The sequence below is a fragment of the Zootoca vivipara genome, chromosome 7, assembly GCF_965207765.1.
Source record: "Zootoca vivipara chromosome 7, rZooViv2.hap1.1, whole genome shotgun sequence".
Taxonomy (NCBI): Eukaryota; Metazoa; Chordata; class Lepidosauria; order Squamata; family Lacertidae; genus Zootoca; species Zootoca vivipara.
Window position 1 is genome coordinate 52,065,547 of NC_142590.1, and position 15,682 is coordinate 52,081,228.

A 15,682-nucleotide genomic window follows, 5' to 3' on the forward strand; every position below is an offset into this window, starting at 1 on the left:
TTTGCTGATTGAAATCTGCAGTCCTAAATATACCTTCTGGGAATAAGTTTCATTGAACTGAATGATACTTCTAAATAAGTGGACTCTGAATCTTCCCCCTGGGTACAGTTATTGGAGAATTTAATGGAGAATATGTCACTATATATTGTTGCCATGTGGAACCACAGTTAGAATTCTTGAAGCAAGAACTGACTTGAAGCAGTAAGTGTCTATGGAGTGAAATTCCACAGCACAAGAAGGAAATGTATGTGATCCCAAGGGGGAATTCAAACTACATACGATACCTAGAAGTAGAGAATATGGTTCATTCCTTCTGTGCTGACTTCCCCTGCTTGTTCCAGGTGGAATACCTCCTAAAGAAGATCTGCACAGCCATGAGCATTGAGCTCAACTCTGGGGAGTTAGAGGACTTCTTTTCTCAAGAAGCTCAACAGCAGAGTGGTTTGACAGTCTGGCAGTTTCTTGACTTGGTAAACTCAGGCCGGTTCCTACGAGGAATTGAGCGTGAGGCTATTAGCATGGCTGTTGAAGAAGTCTACCAGGAGATCATTGGAGATGTGCTCAAACAGGTAAAGAGCTGTCCTTGATTAGGAAATCCTTTGCTTGGGTTTGTGGAACTACCTATGAACAGGAAATAATCCTGTAACACGGGGACCCAGCACAGCTTTCTTCCTCTCTGATAAAGTATATATTGGCCTGATGGGGACTGCGTCTACTGCACATTCTAGTTACCTTTTTGGACAATGATAACAAGAGCATTAAAGGGGTGGGAAATGATCTAATTTGTGGTATTTGAAGTGAGAGGAGCAGTAGAACAAGGTAAAGTGGGGGGGGGAAGCAACCATCTGGGAAGAGACCAGAGAACCTACACTGATGTTTATTTGTCTTTTCCTATAGAATGGTAACTGCATATGCTAAGGATAATCGGGTAGGCAACTTTGAGGCTTGTATGCATGTTCCATTTTTCTTCTGGGCTCTGCACACCAAGATGTAGTTGCTGTATTTACCAGCTAGCATGGGATTTTGCATGCCAGTCCTTTGGAAGATTTCCCACACTTTGCTAATCCTGATCTGTCCTGATCAGCCAATCTGCGTGTCAGGAGTCACAATTCCCTTGTGGTGTGCGAGCTGTCAAAAGTGCCAAATCAGCATGCCTGATAGTGGGAAATTCTGGAAGCATGCTGAGTGTACAGCATTGAGGATATGCCAGCAGCCAATGAGGAAATAGGACACTGTACTAAGTCCGCTGGGCAAAGAGGAAGAAAACAAGTCAGCATTCTTGACACCCACAAGCCACATGGTCCTGTTCGTAATAGTTCAGATGGCAGATCAAGCTCAAGGTTCATTAAGGTTGATATCTAGCTCATTCGAAGGAAAGGCTCCAGTAGAAAGCCTCATGCTAGTTGGTGGCACTTACTTATTCCACATCAGAAGTAAATTGGCCATGTGGGAAGTTGCCACATGGACGCAACCTCATATAAAGCTAGTGATAAGGTATACCTTTCAGAATATACAATATGCATGTATACACTCTTACATATACCTGTGTAAGATAAGATCAGTTGACACAATCCATGTTCTAAATGTGCCAGTTTCTTTGGCTCCTTTGTGACACAAAACTGTGCTATTGCTGTAATATAGGTGGATATTTGGTACAGATATCTTTGTTTACTCACTCTCTGTTTCTCTGTCTCTTTGGTTGGGAGCAGGGCTATCTATGGAAGAAAGGTCATCTGAGAAGGAACTGGTCTGAACGATGGTTCACCCTAAAGCCCAGTGATCTCTCTTACTATGTGAGTGAGGAACGGAAGGAGAAAAAGGGGAGCATTTCTTTGGACAGAAACTCTTGCGTGGAGGTAATTGGACATACTCTGAAACAAAAGGAACATGATAGGCAGATGCAGTCCTCTCATGAGGCAGTTGGTGACTGTGTGGGGCTTCTCCTCTCCCCGGTTGCCTACCCCAGTGTCATTCCCTTCACCACGCACCCCACATGATGTCCTGTGAAACTGACAGGACCTTATCAAGGTTGCTGTCAAAGTCTATATACAGGTCCTTTTGAGGGAGGAAAAAAGCACATGCAGATGAAGGCATCTGATCTAAACAAATAAACTAAACATTTGTACACTATGCTTCAGCAAATAAGAGTCCAAGATGGTCAATGACAAGTCCAAAATAATTCATTATGCATATTATAAACCACTAAAACAAGCAGTAAACCATAACGTGAGGCAGCAGCTTACAGGCTTAAGCAATTACATATATTAAAAATGCCTGGGGGGAGAATAAATGTTTTCGCCTGGTGCCAAACAAATTGTAATGCAGGTGGCAGGCACACTTCTTTAAGAAGAGGGTTCTGTAACCTGGCATCACCAGCAGGAAAAAGTAAAGCCCTTTCCGTTACTGTTTTATTCTGTGTTTCTGATATGGAAGGCACTTTGAGAAGAGCCTCAGCAGAAGATCTAAAAACAAGGGGTGTTATCCAACAAAGTGCTTACACTGGCACAGGGATCTCCATTTAAGCAGTTAATGCTATATTAGGCTGCATCAACCGAAGTATAGGGTTCCGATCAAGGGAAATAATAGTACTGCTCTATTCTGCCTTGGTCAGACCACATCTGGAGTGCTCTGTGCAGCTCTGGGCACCACCATTTAAGAAGGATATTGACAAGCTGGAATGTTTGCAGAGGAGGGTGACCAAGATGATCAAGGGTCTGGGAACCAGGCCTTAAGAGGAACGGTTGAGGGAATTGGGTATGTTTAGCCTGGAGAAGCAAAGTTTGAGAGGTGATATGATAGCCATCTTCAAATATCTGAAGGGCTATCACATGGAGGATGGAGCAAGCTTGTTTTCTCCTGCTTTGGAGGGTAGGACTCAAACCAATGTCTTCAAGTTACAAGAAAGGGGATTCCAACGAAACAGCAGAAATAACTTTCCAACAACAAGAGCTGCTCAACGGTGGAACAAACTCCCACGACAGGTGGTGGACTCTCCTTCCTTGGAGGCTGTTAGGCAGAGGTTGGATGACCACCTGTCTTGTATGATCTAGTTGAGATTCCTGCATTGCAGGTGGCTGGACTAGATGACCCTTGGGCTCCTTTCCAACTCTATGATTATGTGATCTCCACTTACGCAGGAAAACATCTCCTTCTCTTCTCCCCGTGTGCCTCCTGCGCCCTCCCCATATCTGCTCCGGAGGCTTGGGGGATTCCCCAGGACATATTTAATGGGTGTGAGGAAAGAGGAGAGAAGGGGGAAAGTACCACTGAACAGCCAGAGGTCCATGGTCTGGTAGAAGTATTTGGATGAGTGCTGTCCATACTGAGAAGGCCTTCCCCCAAATGTTTAAGACCTTCCCCTGAAAGGAGAAACAAGAAGGAAATGACTATATTGCTGACAGCCAAGTATGGGGAAAACAAGGTAGAATCAGTAGTGCCATGATGGCACAAAGTCCAGGTCCTTACTTGACAAAATGAGTAGGAGAGCCTCCAAATGCAGCAGGACTTGTTTATCACACTTTGAAGTGAATTCTAGTGCACATTAATGTCTAAAATGTGCCTCCTCCACATAAGTCCATTAAGACCATAGTATCCAGTGAAATCAAGCACTAATGGCTGCACAATTTAACTTCCTCTCCTCTCTGCATCCCCTAAATCTGTTCTCGCCCCCCCCCCAACCTTCCATAGCAGATTGGGGGGGGTTGTTTGGGGAGAGGGCATTCTGTTGCATGAATAAAAATCCTTGTGCTGATGGAGCTATTTTGTTGGGTACCATCCAGAGTCTAAAATTACCTATTGCACCACTGAGAGGAATTGAGAAGACAAGCCATGCTGTGCCTGTTAATAGTGAGGACGGGAGGGATGGACTGGATCCAGTCCAGAACTGGCCCGCCCTCCATGGCCTGCTTTTGACAGGTGGGGAAGGCCGCCATACCTATCAGTTGCCTGAAGTCAGATGACTCTTCCTTTGTAGCCCCAGCTCATACTGTATGGGAAGAGGATTTGCAGCCATGGATTGAAGTCAAGCCAAGGCTGCAAAGATAGTTGCTGAAAGTAGGGCTTGCAGTCAGCACTGGGTGTAAATTGAGTGCTGACTGCTAGCTCCACTTTCAGCAGGGATTGGAAGTCAGCAGGGGGCACTTCTCCCAGGCTGGGTTGCAAAGTCTTGATGTTGATGATGTTTTGTGGATGGGAAAGGCAGGGGTGGCAGTGTTCTAGGTGGGCTTGTGGCTGAAGGGAGATGTCAACTTTTCCTCCTTCATTCAAAGATCTTGCCTGACAAGGATGGGAAACGGTGTATGTTCTGTGTGAAAACACCTTCTCGGACGTATGAAATGAGCGCCTCGGATACCAGGCAAAGGCAGGAGTGGACACTTGGTGAGTACTGTGGCTCTTCTTTCCTGCACTTTTGGAGATTTGGTGAAATTAACAGATGAAACTGAAAGAAGCAAGAGCCTCTGACCCTTTAGGTAGCCTTCATTCGTGGATTGACTTTCTCCCCGTATGACTTGAACTGCCCAAGCTAAAGTAACTCAGATGGTCAACATTTTATGAAAACATAAAAAACACATGATTCTGGACTGAAAGCCAGTCTTGTGTAACTATTTGGGACTTCAGTGCAGATTATTTAAATATTGTCTTCTGCGAGAATCTTGGGCTCCTAGTAGTAGCTAAATAATATTGAGTGTTAGAGATAGGAGACAAGATAATATGGAACCACAAGGTCTTGCCAGTCTGACACTTCCTCTCGTGTGTGTGTGTGTGTGTGTGTGTGTGTAGAGTTCTTCGTTTGCATACAACAAAACTTTTATGAACTTTGCAGTATGAAAAGGAAGTTTGGTTTTGCTTTAGTTCCTGTTGAATAGCGTCAGCCAAGAAAGCAGATATCCCAAAACTCTGGGGGTCATGGGTGCTGAATGTTGCAACTCTTCCTTATTTCATTTCTCTAACATATTTTTATATTGCCCATCATCAAAATCAATTGCAGAGAAGTTTTAAAAAATGTAGAAGTGCAATTCATGAAAACAATGAAAATGATTAATCAGACAAGCAGATAATGGAACAGTTCAATGAGGTAAAAAGCCTGGGCAGCTAAGGAGGCTTATGCTTATGCCATGCTGCTTCCAGGCAAGCCTCCTTGGAGCGGGGTGGCAAAGCCCCTCTCCTTCTTTGCCACCTACCTGCCTCACTTTTGAAAAGGATGAGGCTTTAGAGAAGAGCCTCACAGGAGATGGCCTAAGGCATTGGTGGGCCACATCCCTTTGAGGTAACCTTCCAGGGGCTACATGCCAGTGGTGGATGGAGCCAGAGGCAAAAGTGGGAGGAGCAATTAATGTAAATCTTACCTTTGTGCACTAGGCTTTGTTTCTACATGCACTCGCCTCTCTATCCTCCATCCATGGGAGCAAGAGACATTATCAGAATTGAAGGTCACATTCCAGCCAGGCAAAACCATGAAGTCATGAAGCAGGGCCAGTAGAGGGTGTGGCCTAGGAAGATCCCTGAGCACTAGATATAAAGACATTAAGATCCGCATTTGGACCCTGGACCTGAGTTTCCTTGACCCTAAGGGATAAGGAAGTGGTTGTGAGTCAAGGGGCTCTTTATAGTTGCTAGCCAAGGCAGTCCCTACTTCCCCTTCTGACATCTCTGGCCCTTCCTCCCTTGGCAGCCATCCAGATGGCAATCCGCCTCCAGGCTGAGGGCAAGAAGTCTCTGCACAAGGACTTGAAGCAGAAGCGGCGGGAGCAGCGGGAGCAGCGGGAGCGGAAGAAGGCCGCCAAGGAGGAGGAGATGCAGCGCCTGAAGCAGCTGCAGGAGGAGAAGGAGCGCAAGCTGCAGGAGCTGGAGCTGCTGAAGGAGGCCCAGCGCCAAGCTGAGCTCTTGCTCCACGAGGAGGAGGAGCGGCGCCAGCAGCAGCATGAGGAAATGCAGAGGACGCTGGAGATACAGTTGCAGGAAGCTGAAAAGGTGGGTTCAAGGAGAAGGGCGAGGGGGCTCCCAGATCCACAACCTGCCTGATAGACCAGGTCAAAATGCTGAGAAAAGACCAGGTCAGCCAACAAAGATACAAATCCCTCCTTGGCGTCTTTGGTGGGTCAGTCAGCTTGCCAACAATACCCAGGAAGGGTTAGGAATGCAGTGGATTTTTTAGGGGCTTGTTCAGTGCTCTGGCTTGTGCAATAAGTCTCATTGGGACCTCCAGACTAGACTGGCTGGGCGAGGAGGGAGCACATCCTTTTGAGAAGTATGAAGTGATGGAGGGCCTGCTTTCTCTTGGCTTAAGATTAGCAACTCACACGCCTAAGCAGTACACTATGGTTTCACTGTGTGGTGCTAACCAGAAGTTCCAGGTAGTGCAGAATACAGCGTCTATACACTACTGATGGAGGTGCAAGACCAACAGAGTGTGTCATCTCTGCAAAAATATCTGCATTGGCTGCCCATGTGCTACTCTGCCAGGTTCAGGGTTCTTGTAATAATATGCAAAATTCCTGAAGCCAAGCTGGTGCCAAATGTATTGCTCTGCTTTACTGTGGCCCACATCAGCAAGCCCGAGAGGGGGGTCTTGTGTGGGCAGCCCAGGACCTCCATACACGCTGCCTAGACTTGTGCCCCAGGGAGGTCACCAGAGGCACACTCCATTGTCTGTTGAGACAGACAGATGGCAATAACAAGCTTATATAGTTGTAAACTCCTGATATTAATCAAATAGCTTGTTATAAATAGGGCTTGCTGTATACTAGAAAATGTAATGTCACCTTTTTGTCATGGCATGCAGCTTACTTATTATTTGTTGTATAATTGTGGCACATCTAAGGCAAACAAGCAAGCAAGCAAGCTGTAAAATGAGTCAACAAGCATCAAGTATTACTCAGGCTCTGTGCAACAAAGAACTGTGTCAGAAAAATATTCATGTGGAATTCTGTGCAGTTACTACCCAGCTTCAGAGAGAGAGCCATATTCCATAGTGCAAAACGTCCAACTCAGCATTGTTATATTCATCATGGCATCATTTAGTAGCCACCAAGGCAAACAGGCAGAAATTTCCTATAGAGGAGGTCATGGACCTCTTAACATTCCAATAAGTGTTACCTCCCCCCACCCCACCCCCACAAAAAAGAATTCCAATCTGAGGCCCACATCCCACTGAGCCAATCACTTTTGCTTCTTTCTACGCTGCTAATTATTGCATGCCTGTCTTTGTGCATCCACAAATCTGTACTGGAAATGACAGAAGCCATACCACAGTCTGCACCTACGGCTGAGTTGTAGGCTGCGTTTAGGGAGCTGATTCTGCCCCCTGCTGTTGGGCTGTGTACTCTACATACTAACCGCATGGTACTATTATACCTGCAGGCTCGTGCTAACATGCAGGCTGAGATGGTACTGAAGGAGGCAGAGGCAGAACGTCAGCGCAAGCGCATCACAGAACTGGAGGAGATGCAGCAACGACTCCAAGATGCTCTGCACCAGGAGGTTAAAGCTCGTCAGGATGAAGAGGCCGTGAGATATGCACAGGCCCGGTACGGATAATGAATACTCGGCTTCCTTCCTGCAACTAGCTCTGGATATAATGTCCTTTGGCAGCTGAAACAAATGCTCAGCTGGCATAATTGTGAGACCCCTCAATGATGCTGGACTCATGTACTCCCTTGCCATCTACCCCGCTGGAAGAACTGGGAGCAATTCCAGGGCTGAGGCTTGCAGTTTGCTGTAACTATAACTTTGCAGGACACTACTATTTATGAGTGTAATTTCTCCAAGAAAAACTGAAGCTCCTTCAGTTGTTTTCATTGCACCTTATACACCTCTTAATGGGGGAAACCTGGAATTGGTATAGCTGATCTGTGCTAGAATCAACACAAATGTCCTCTACTGCACCATTTGCTATTGTATTGTATTGTATTATTACATTACATTACATTACATTACATTACATTACATTACATCATTACATTACATTACATTACATTACATTATTTCCCATGCCATCAATGTGCGTGTACTTTACAAAGTATAAGACAATGGTTCCTGCACCAAGGAGCCTACAATAGAGGAGGAGGAAGGAAATGGAGGCAGGGGTAAACAGAGAGGATATACATTTATTTCAGCTGCATGTACTTTGGCTGAATTGAAGTGGGGTATAGATGAAGGGAAAGTATTCATAGAAAAGAAGAGTTTTGAGGAGGGGTTTGAAGGAAGAGGGGTGACATGGCATCTCTGAAGTCTTCCAGGAGGCAGTTGGCTCAAAGCGAAAAGAAGATTAAGAGAAACAGTGGAGTATTTTGAGGGAGCAGGAAATCCTCAGGCAACAGGATGGAGGTGCAAAGGTCATGGACAGGGACATATCAGAATAAGAGCAGAGAGATAAAAATGGAGATTGGGCCTTGGAGGACTCTAAAAGAAAGGGCAGGGGATTTGTGCTGGATCTGGGAACAGACAAAAGGCAGCATAGGGATTTAAGGGGGGGGGAATGCATTGTCAGAGTGACAACAGAGGTGAATGAGTTTGATGACACAGTTCTGAATAGAGGTCAAGGTCAGACAGTGGAAAACTACACATGAGAGGATTGCACCAGGGCATTTGCTAAGGGGGTAGAGAGAGATTTGAGATGGGACAAAACATTTCCCAGAAAACCCTTTCCCCAATATCTTCACCGTGTCCTAAGCAAGGATTCCCAGAATGGAGGCAGTTGCACACACTTCTTGCAAATCATACTGTTTTCCTTCACAGTTACATGGACTTTCCCTGTGTGTACTGGAACTGACCAGAGGCTTAAACAAGAAAATTGCTCATAGGCAGGGTTGGTGCTATAATTAGGCCAACTAGGCAGCTGCCTAGGGCACTAACCTCAGAAATACACCATATTGACATTTGATGGGCACAGGTTAGTTTTTATTCTAACCTATACCTTTCTGATAATATATGACTTTTAGATTTTGAAAACAGTTTTTCACAAGTCAAACTTACAAGAACTTACATACCAGTACGCTCAGCAGTATTGCAAAAGAGACATACAGCTTGGCAACTATATCCATTGAACATGCCCAAGTATCAACACTTGACATGAAGGAATTTACAAAGGAAAAGGCATGCAAAGTGAGATTTTGATGTGCCTGAAACCAAAACTTTTAAGAGACTTAAATTTTAACATCGCAGTTGACAATATTATTCAAAATGATTTGTGTGCTAAAGCGTTTTCTTGTTTATTTGTGAAGGAAAATCAAAGACTATTGTATTACTTATTCTAGCAATTCAAAGTAAATTAAGCAGTTTCAAGCCTCATTTTTTTCCTACAAGACATCTGCTTTTGAAAATTGAAGTTAATAATTTTTTTGCTAGGGAGTGGAAGTAGTTAGCTTGGCCTACAGGGCAACAAAATTGCCCGGCACCAGCACAAGGTGAAATGTAACTGACTTCTTCTGCAATTTTGTTAGGTTGCTGAATGAAGAGGAGGAAAAATTGAAGCAGCTGATGAAGCTGAAGGAGGAGCAGGAGGAGTACATCATCAGAACCCAGCATGAAAAGCTGGTCCTCAAGCAAGAGATGGAAAACAAGAGCAGGTTTCTGGAAGAGGCCCAACAGCAGCTGGAAGAAGTGAGAGTCAATAGAGAAAGGGTGGACCAGGACGTCATGGTGAGTGATGGAGCTGTCTCTGCTTCCCATTCTCTCTAGCAGAGTGTGTTACCACCACAGAAGCATCTTATTTAGCCATGGTCTAGCCCACCTCCCCATAAGTACCTCAAGATGGCAAGGTACAAACTACATGCTTAAAACAGTAAACTGATTATAGCATTTGCATGGTGCATCCTGGATTGTGCAATTCAAAAAGGGCTCAAGTTGCCTCCTTATGGAGTCTCCTTCCCAAAGCAAGGAAATCTCTTCCCCACTTCTTCCACACACAGATGGTGCAGTGTTTCCCAACCAGTGTGCCTCCAGATGTTTTGGGACTACAACTCCCATCATCCCTAGCTAGCAAGACCAGTGGTCAGGAATGATGGGAGTTGTAGTCCCAAAACATCTGGAGGCACACTGGTTGGGAAACACTGACTTACTGTATTTACTGTTAGATCAAACTATCAAATCTGGGTAAATCACTAGCAGAAAACAGGTATGGTACACCTGTGAGAGAGAGCTCCAGAGATTTAATTCCAGATGATGTATGCCCTGTGAAAACTGCATCCCAGTACCTGTGGTGACCTTAAATGGAGACACTGCACTTTTACTCCCTTGGACCAAGTTGGTGGACTCTACTTCATTGGAGGTTTTTAAGCAGAGGCTGGATGTCATGGATGTTTTAGTTGTGATTACCCTCAGAATCCCTTCCAATTCTTCAATTCTGTTTCTATGAAGCTAGCATTTGTAATAGTTATCAGCACTTCTCTGAAAATACTAGGTGATCAAATCTGCAGTCATATAGCAACTTAAAAAATCAACTTCCCCAAAGCAACTTACTTTGATTTATCATCAATTTCACACCTGTTGCCTTTTGAGAGAGATTCTGGAATGAAAGATTATCCCTAAGTGTACTTAGCATAATGTTGGGATAATTGCACTTGAAGTACCGGATAGCAACCAGATTTTGTACAAACAGTCCCCCTAGAAGGGCCCACTGCTCCTGGTTTTGTGCTGTCTTTACTGTAGCTTTGCTAATTCTGTTAGTATGTTTGGGCTAGCAATGAAGAACATGGGAACTGCACTGTGTCCCATCAGTGAAGGATTTCCTCTGGTGCAATGTAACCACCACCCTAATAATAATAATAATAATAATAATAATAATTTTTATTACTTATTTGGCCGGGCCTCCCTAGCCACTCTGGGCGGCTTCCAACAGAATATAAAAAATGTGATAAAAACATCAAACATTAAAAACTTCCCTAAACAGGGCTGTCTCCAGATGTCTTCTAAATGTCAGATAGTTGTTTATTTCCTTGACATCTGATGGGAGGACGTTCCACAGGGCGGGTGCCACTACTGAGAAGGCCCTCTGCCTGGTTCCCTGTAACCTCACTTCTTGCAGTGAGGGAACCGCCAGAAGGCCCTTGGCGCTGAACCTCAGTGTCCAGGCAGAATGATAAATCTGTTCTAGGGGTTCCCCCAACTCTCTGGAGCAGATTTGGGAGGGTGTGGGGTGCACATGGGGAAAGGACAGTGGGAAAGTCCTGTTGCACAAGTTGAATTCCTTGCACTGACAGGATGCAGCAGTTGAATACTAGCCAGAGTTTTTATTGTAATTTGTACTTTATATTTTATCGCTTCTTTAAACTGCCCTGAGAACTTGGTTGGATGGGTTGTATATGAAGATAAGTTATACATTATTGTTACTTTGTGATGTTGCCTGATTGCTTTGTGCTTTTTTCCTGTTTCATTGTAGTTGGCCCAGCGGAAGCTTCAACAGGCCAGCACCAATGTAAAGCACTGGAATGTTCAGATGAATCGACTGATGCACCCCATTGCACCAGGAGGTAAGCGACCGCATAAAGTATTCACATTTGGAGCAAATACACAGCTAAATCTGATAACCGCAGCCAATTGACCCATTGCTTCAAACTTGCACACAGCTGTATCTGGTAGTTGTTTGCTTACCAGGGAATAATCTTGCATTGCAGAAAGTAATATTGGCCATTCTTTTTGATCTTCTTCCTAACTGCGCACAGAGGTCAGATCCCTCCAGGGTTTATGAGCCATGTTGTTGTTCTAAAGATCCTTTGTGCTCTTATACAAATAAAAATGTCCTTGTTTAATTCCAGCAATTTGGAACATTCTGCCTTGTTTGTTTGTTCAGTGGTACCTCGGAACTCGAACGTAATCCATTCCGGAAAACCGTTGAGTTAAAAAATGTTCAAGTTCCAAGGCGCGGCTTCCGATTGGCCGACAGCTGGGTTTTTTCACAGAGCGGAAGCAGCGTCGGACGTTTGTGTTTCAAGGATTGTTCAAAAACCGGAGCACTTCCGGGGTTTTGGCATTTGGGAACTGAAATGTTTGAGAACAGAGCCGTTCGAGTTCCGAGGTACCACTGTATCCTTTTCTGTTATTTACTGTGACTGCTAGGTTCCTCTGGAGACTAGCAGATTTAATTTGAACACACACATTCTTGCATGCTCACTCTTGAAGGTGCTTTGTTGCAATGATAGTGATGAGCTTATGCATGGCAATACTCTATTGTTGCTTCTAACTGCTTTTGTTCATCTCTTTCTAGAGAAACGTACAGTGGTGAGTGGAGGGTTCCCTGGTTTCAACCCTGCACTCCTGTCCAGGAGAGATTCCTCCCTCAAACTGAAGCAGAATCTGGAAAAGAAGAAATCTGATGCTATGAAGAATGGAAGCAAGGAAAACTTAAATGGAGAGATGGAGAAGCAGCTGCAGGCACCTGATAAAGATCATCCTAGCTCAGAAACCCTCTGAGTAGCTACAGAAGCCAGGCCAACCCACTTGTTGAAATTTTGGGACCGGGACGTAAACATCATGACAGCTTAACAGTAACTATAGTATATACATATGAGCACTGGACAGATGTAAAGATTGTATAGGGAAGTATGATAAGAATTCTACTTTGTTAAGCCATGGGCTATGCTGGCAACTTGCTTGGTATGCAAAAGCAGCACCTGATGTATATAAAATGGACAAACTAGAAGTTTCCTTATCCACAATGCAGGAGTATGGTTCTTTGGGATTACAGTTCCCTCAAGGTACACTTTATTTGGCCTCTGCAGAAGATGAAAGATCCTCATCATGCTCTCATACTGGCATGAGGAATTCTCAGCTGCTGCTGCTGTTGCTGGTAACCACCGCTGTAATGTGCCAAGATGTCTCATTCTCTTTAAAAAAAACATTTTTTTAATAGTAAAATATATATTGTGCTCCATTGTGGTTTGAAATATGTTGTTATATAAACAGTCTGGGTCCTGCTTCTTTGGGACAATATTGGTTAATTTTCCACGTCTTTCATTATTATTATTATTATTTTGTCAGCTGAAGATACAGATATGGCCCAAGTTTATATAATGAATTCTGAAAATGTTATGTTTCTAATTTTGAAACCAATGTGCAAGCCTTGTCAAAGAGTTGTTGAGAACAAGCAAGTTGGTGCTCAGTTTCCCTGGATCACTGTGCAATGTAGAGTATGAGTTTTAAATGAAATATCTTTGTTTTTTGTTATCAAGCAAGCATTGTGAAAGATATATAGAGGGGGAAGGGTGTTGGAGGAACTAGCACAGCTCTTTCGGGGGGGAGGGCATGTGTGTGTGCTGTGAGTTGTGACATTCTGATTATGTTACAGGAATACCACTGGTGTCCTAAGGAGAGTGTCTTATAAAAGCAACTGTAAATAGAATTTCCTGGTGCACAGCTGCGGGAAGGAAATGGAGAGGGGGAGAGAAGGGCTTGTGGAAGATGCAGAGGGAGAGTGAAGGAGAACGATACTGTGCTCCAGGGCAGCAAAAAATAATTCTAACTGATAAACAGTAGTATTTTCAAAAGTGATCAAAGTGGAGGACTAGGTTTTCTCCATAACATGACATAGGGCTCATCCAGTCTTCCCCTTGTAGTGCCACTTTCCCCTGGGAAAACCCGATCTTTACTGCTGAATCAGAGGAAACACCAATCAAGTTTTCTGTGGATTGACATTTGCTCTGATTCAGCGCTAAAGAGCGGGTTTCCCCGGGGAAAGCAAACAGAAAACTGCTCTGCCCTGTGCTCAGAAAGCAAGGGGCAAGTGGGAAACTGCTCAGATTTGTGTTTTTCTAGATGTGGGAGAAGTAGAAGTGTTAACCTAATCATAGAAACAAGTCCCACTGGATGCAGTGAGACTCTGCACTAAGTGCGCTTAGGCTGGCAGTCTAGGAGTCTGAAAAGTTAACAATAGTTTCTCAGTTTCAAATGGTATAAGAGAGCCACTGTAGCCTGCAGTATGCCCCCTCAATTCTTTTGTCCCATTTATCTTCCATGACAAACAAGTTTTGCAGGGTTTTGAAGCACCATGAAAAGTTTGTAAAACCTGTTTGGCCACGGGTGGCATAGCTGCCAAGTTATCCCTTTTTTTAAGGGATTTTCCCTTATGCTGAATAGGCTTCCTCGCGAGAAAAGGGAAAACTTGGCAGCTATGACGGGTGGTAGCATGCCTTACAACAGTGTTTCCCAACCAGTGTGCCTCCAGATGTTTTGGGACTACAACTCCCATCATTCCTGACCACTGGTCTTGGTAGCTAGGGATGATGGGAGTTGTAGTCCCCAAACATCTGGAGGCACACTGGTTGGGAAACACTGCCTTACAACATGAGCAGTCATGGTTCTGACATATCCCCTTCAACCCTTTGGGAAACAGCTGCCAGGGTCTAGTCTCAATAAAAACAATCTATAATCTTTTCTACCAGTAGACAAATCAATATTGAGGAGAAGAATTCTAGCCTGGCCTTCTTCTCCCTGATAAGCTAGTTTTAGGTGTGCATAGATTGCCCACCACCACAACCCCAGCAGCATTGATTCATGCTATTTCCCAAGTGTAGTGGGAATGGGCAGGTGTTTTTTTTTTAAATGTCTACTGATTGTGTAAACTAGTTCATAAATACATGTTAATAAGACATGAATCATAGACAAACGAAAATATACATACTGCTCCCAGCATTCGGCTGAGTTTTACTCAGCGTAGAAGCATTGAAATTAATGAAATTTATTAATATCATGAAATTTTATTGCTTAGAAACAAAACATCAACAATCCCAGACCAGAGCCAAAGTGTAAGTAAATGTGTGATTAATAAATGATGAAACAAATAATCCTTCCTGAAATCAATGACTAAGTTAGGTCCATTAATTTCAGTGGGTCTCCGCTGGTTAAAACTTAGTTGAGTACCACTCACTCCCCTTGATGCACAATTTCTCAAATCTCTCCTACTGCTGTAGTATGAATTCATGAGGATGTAAATGCACTCAGAAGGTGATAGCAGTTAGAGCTGTATTCATCCTAGGTGAATATACCGTCACCACAATGATTTCTTCCTACACAGTGAAGTGTTCTCCTGTTTCTTTCCTTTGTGCACCCCACCCCCAGCAGTTCCTCCAACCCTACAGAGTCCAGAGCATATTTGGGGATGGCACAAGGAGAGGAGTGGGAAAATATCACTGTGCTGGCACTTTTCCTTCAATTGGTGCAAGGATTTCATTGACTACTAGCTGTACCCGGCCACGCGTTGCTGTGGCTCCGTCAGGGCCCCCGTTTCCCAGGACAGGCGCATGCCGTAACAACACCCCTCCCTCTGTTGCCCCCGGCGCGTGACGTCATATTCCCCCTGTGTGACGTCACCCTCCACCCCGTGTGTTCCGTTTGTAGATAAGACACATATAGGAGGGTTGTAGTGAAAGTAGAGAAGGTCCCCCTGGCCCCCCGTTTCACAGTCCCCCAAGAGCGTTCTTGTAAATCCCCCCACCCTGTCCCGACCCATTGAGGGTCCCCGAAAGCCATGGGTCTCCTGCACTCTCCGTTGGCGTTCCCTCCCCCCCCAGCATACCTCATGGTCCCGGCAGGGCAGGTAGGCAAAGGGGCAGGATCCGGCCGTCGGCCTCAGAACAGGAGTCCTCCACTATCCACTGGCGTTCCCTCCCCTCTTGTATAGCTCATGTTCCCGGTGTGGCCCGGCGGTTGAAGGGGTAGGATCCTGGTGTCGGCCTCACAGGAGGAGCCG

At 44.7% G+C, this 15,682-nt stretch overlaps 1 protein-coding gene across 1 annotated transcript in view; it reads left to right on the forward strand.

The window, feature by feature from the left end:
* The window catches only part of DEF6 (DEF6 guanine nucleotide exchange factor), a 45,541-nt gene extending 32,611 nt beyond the window's left edge, over nucleotides 1–12,930 (forward strand). The window contains exons 4-11 of the mRNA XM_035122026.3: nucleotides 342–569; nucleotides 1,710–1,856; nucleotides 4,269–4,377; nucleotides 5,672–5,970; nucleotides 7,360–7,526; nucleotides 9,441–9,639; nucleotides 11,378–11,468; nucleotides 12,203–12,930. Coding sequence (XP_034977917.2) covers nucleotides 342–569; nucleotides 1,710–1,856; nucleotides 4,269–4,377; nucleotides 5,672–5,970; nucleotides 7,360–7,526; nucleotides 9,441–9,639; nucleotides 11,378–11,468; nucleotides 12,203–12,408 — 1,446 coding nt within the window. The 3' untranslated portion in view covers nucleotides 12,409–12,930. The remainder of the gene's footprint in view (nucleotides 1–341; nucleotides 570–1,709; nucleotides 1,857–4,268; nucleotides 4,378–5,671; nucleotides 5,971–7,359; nucleotides 7,527–9,440; nucleotides 9,640–11,377; nucleotides 11,469–12,202) is intronic.
* Nucleotides 12,931–15,682: the final 2,752 nt, after the last annotated feature.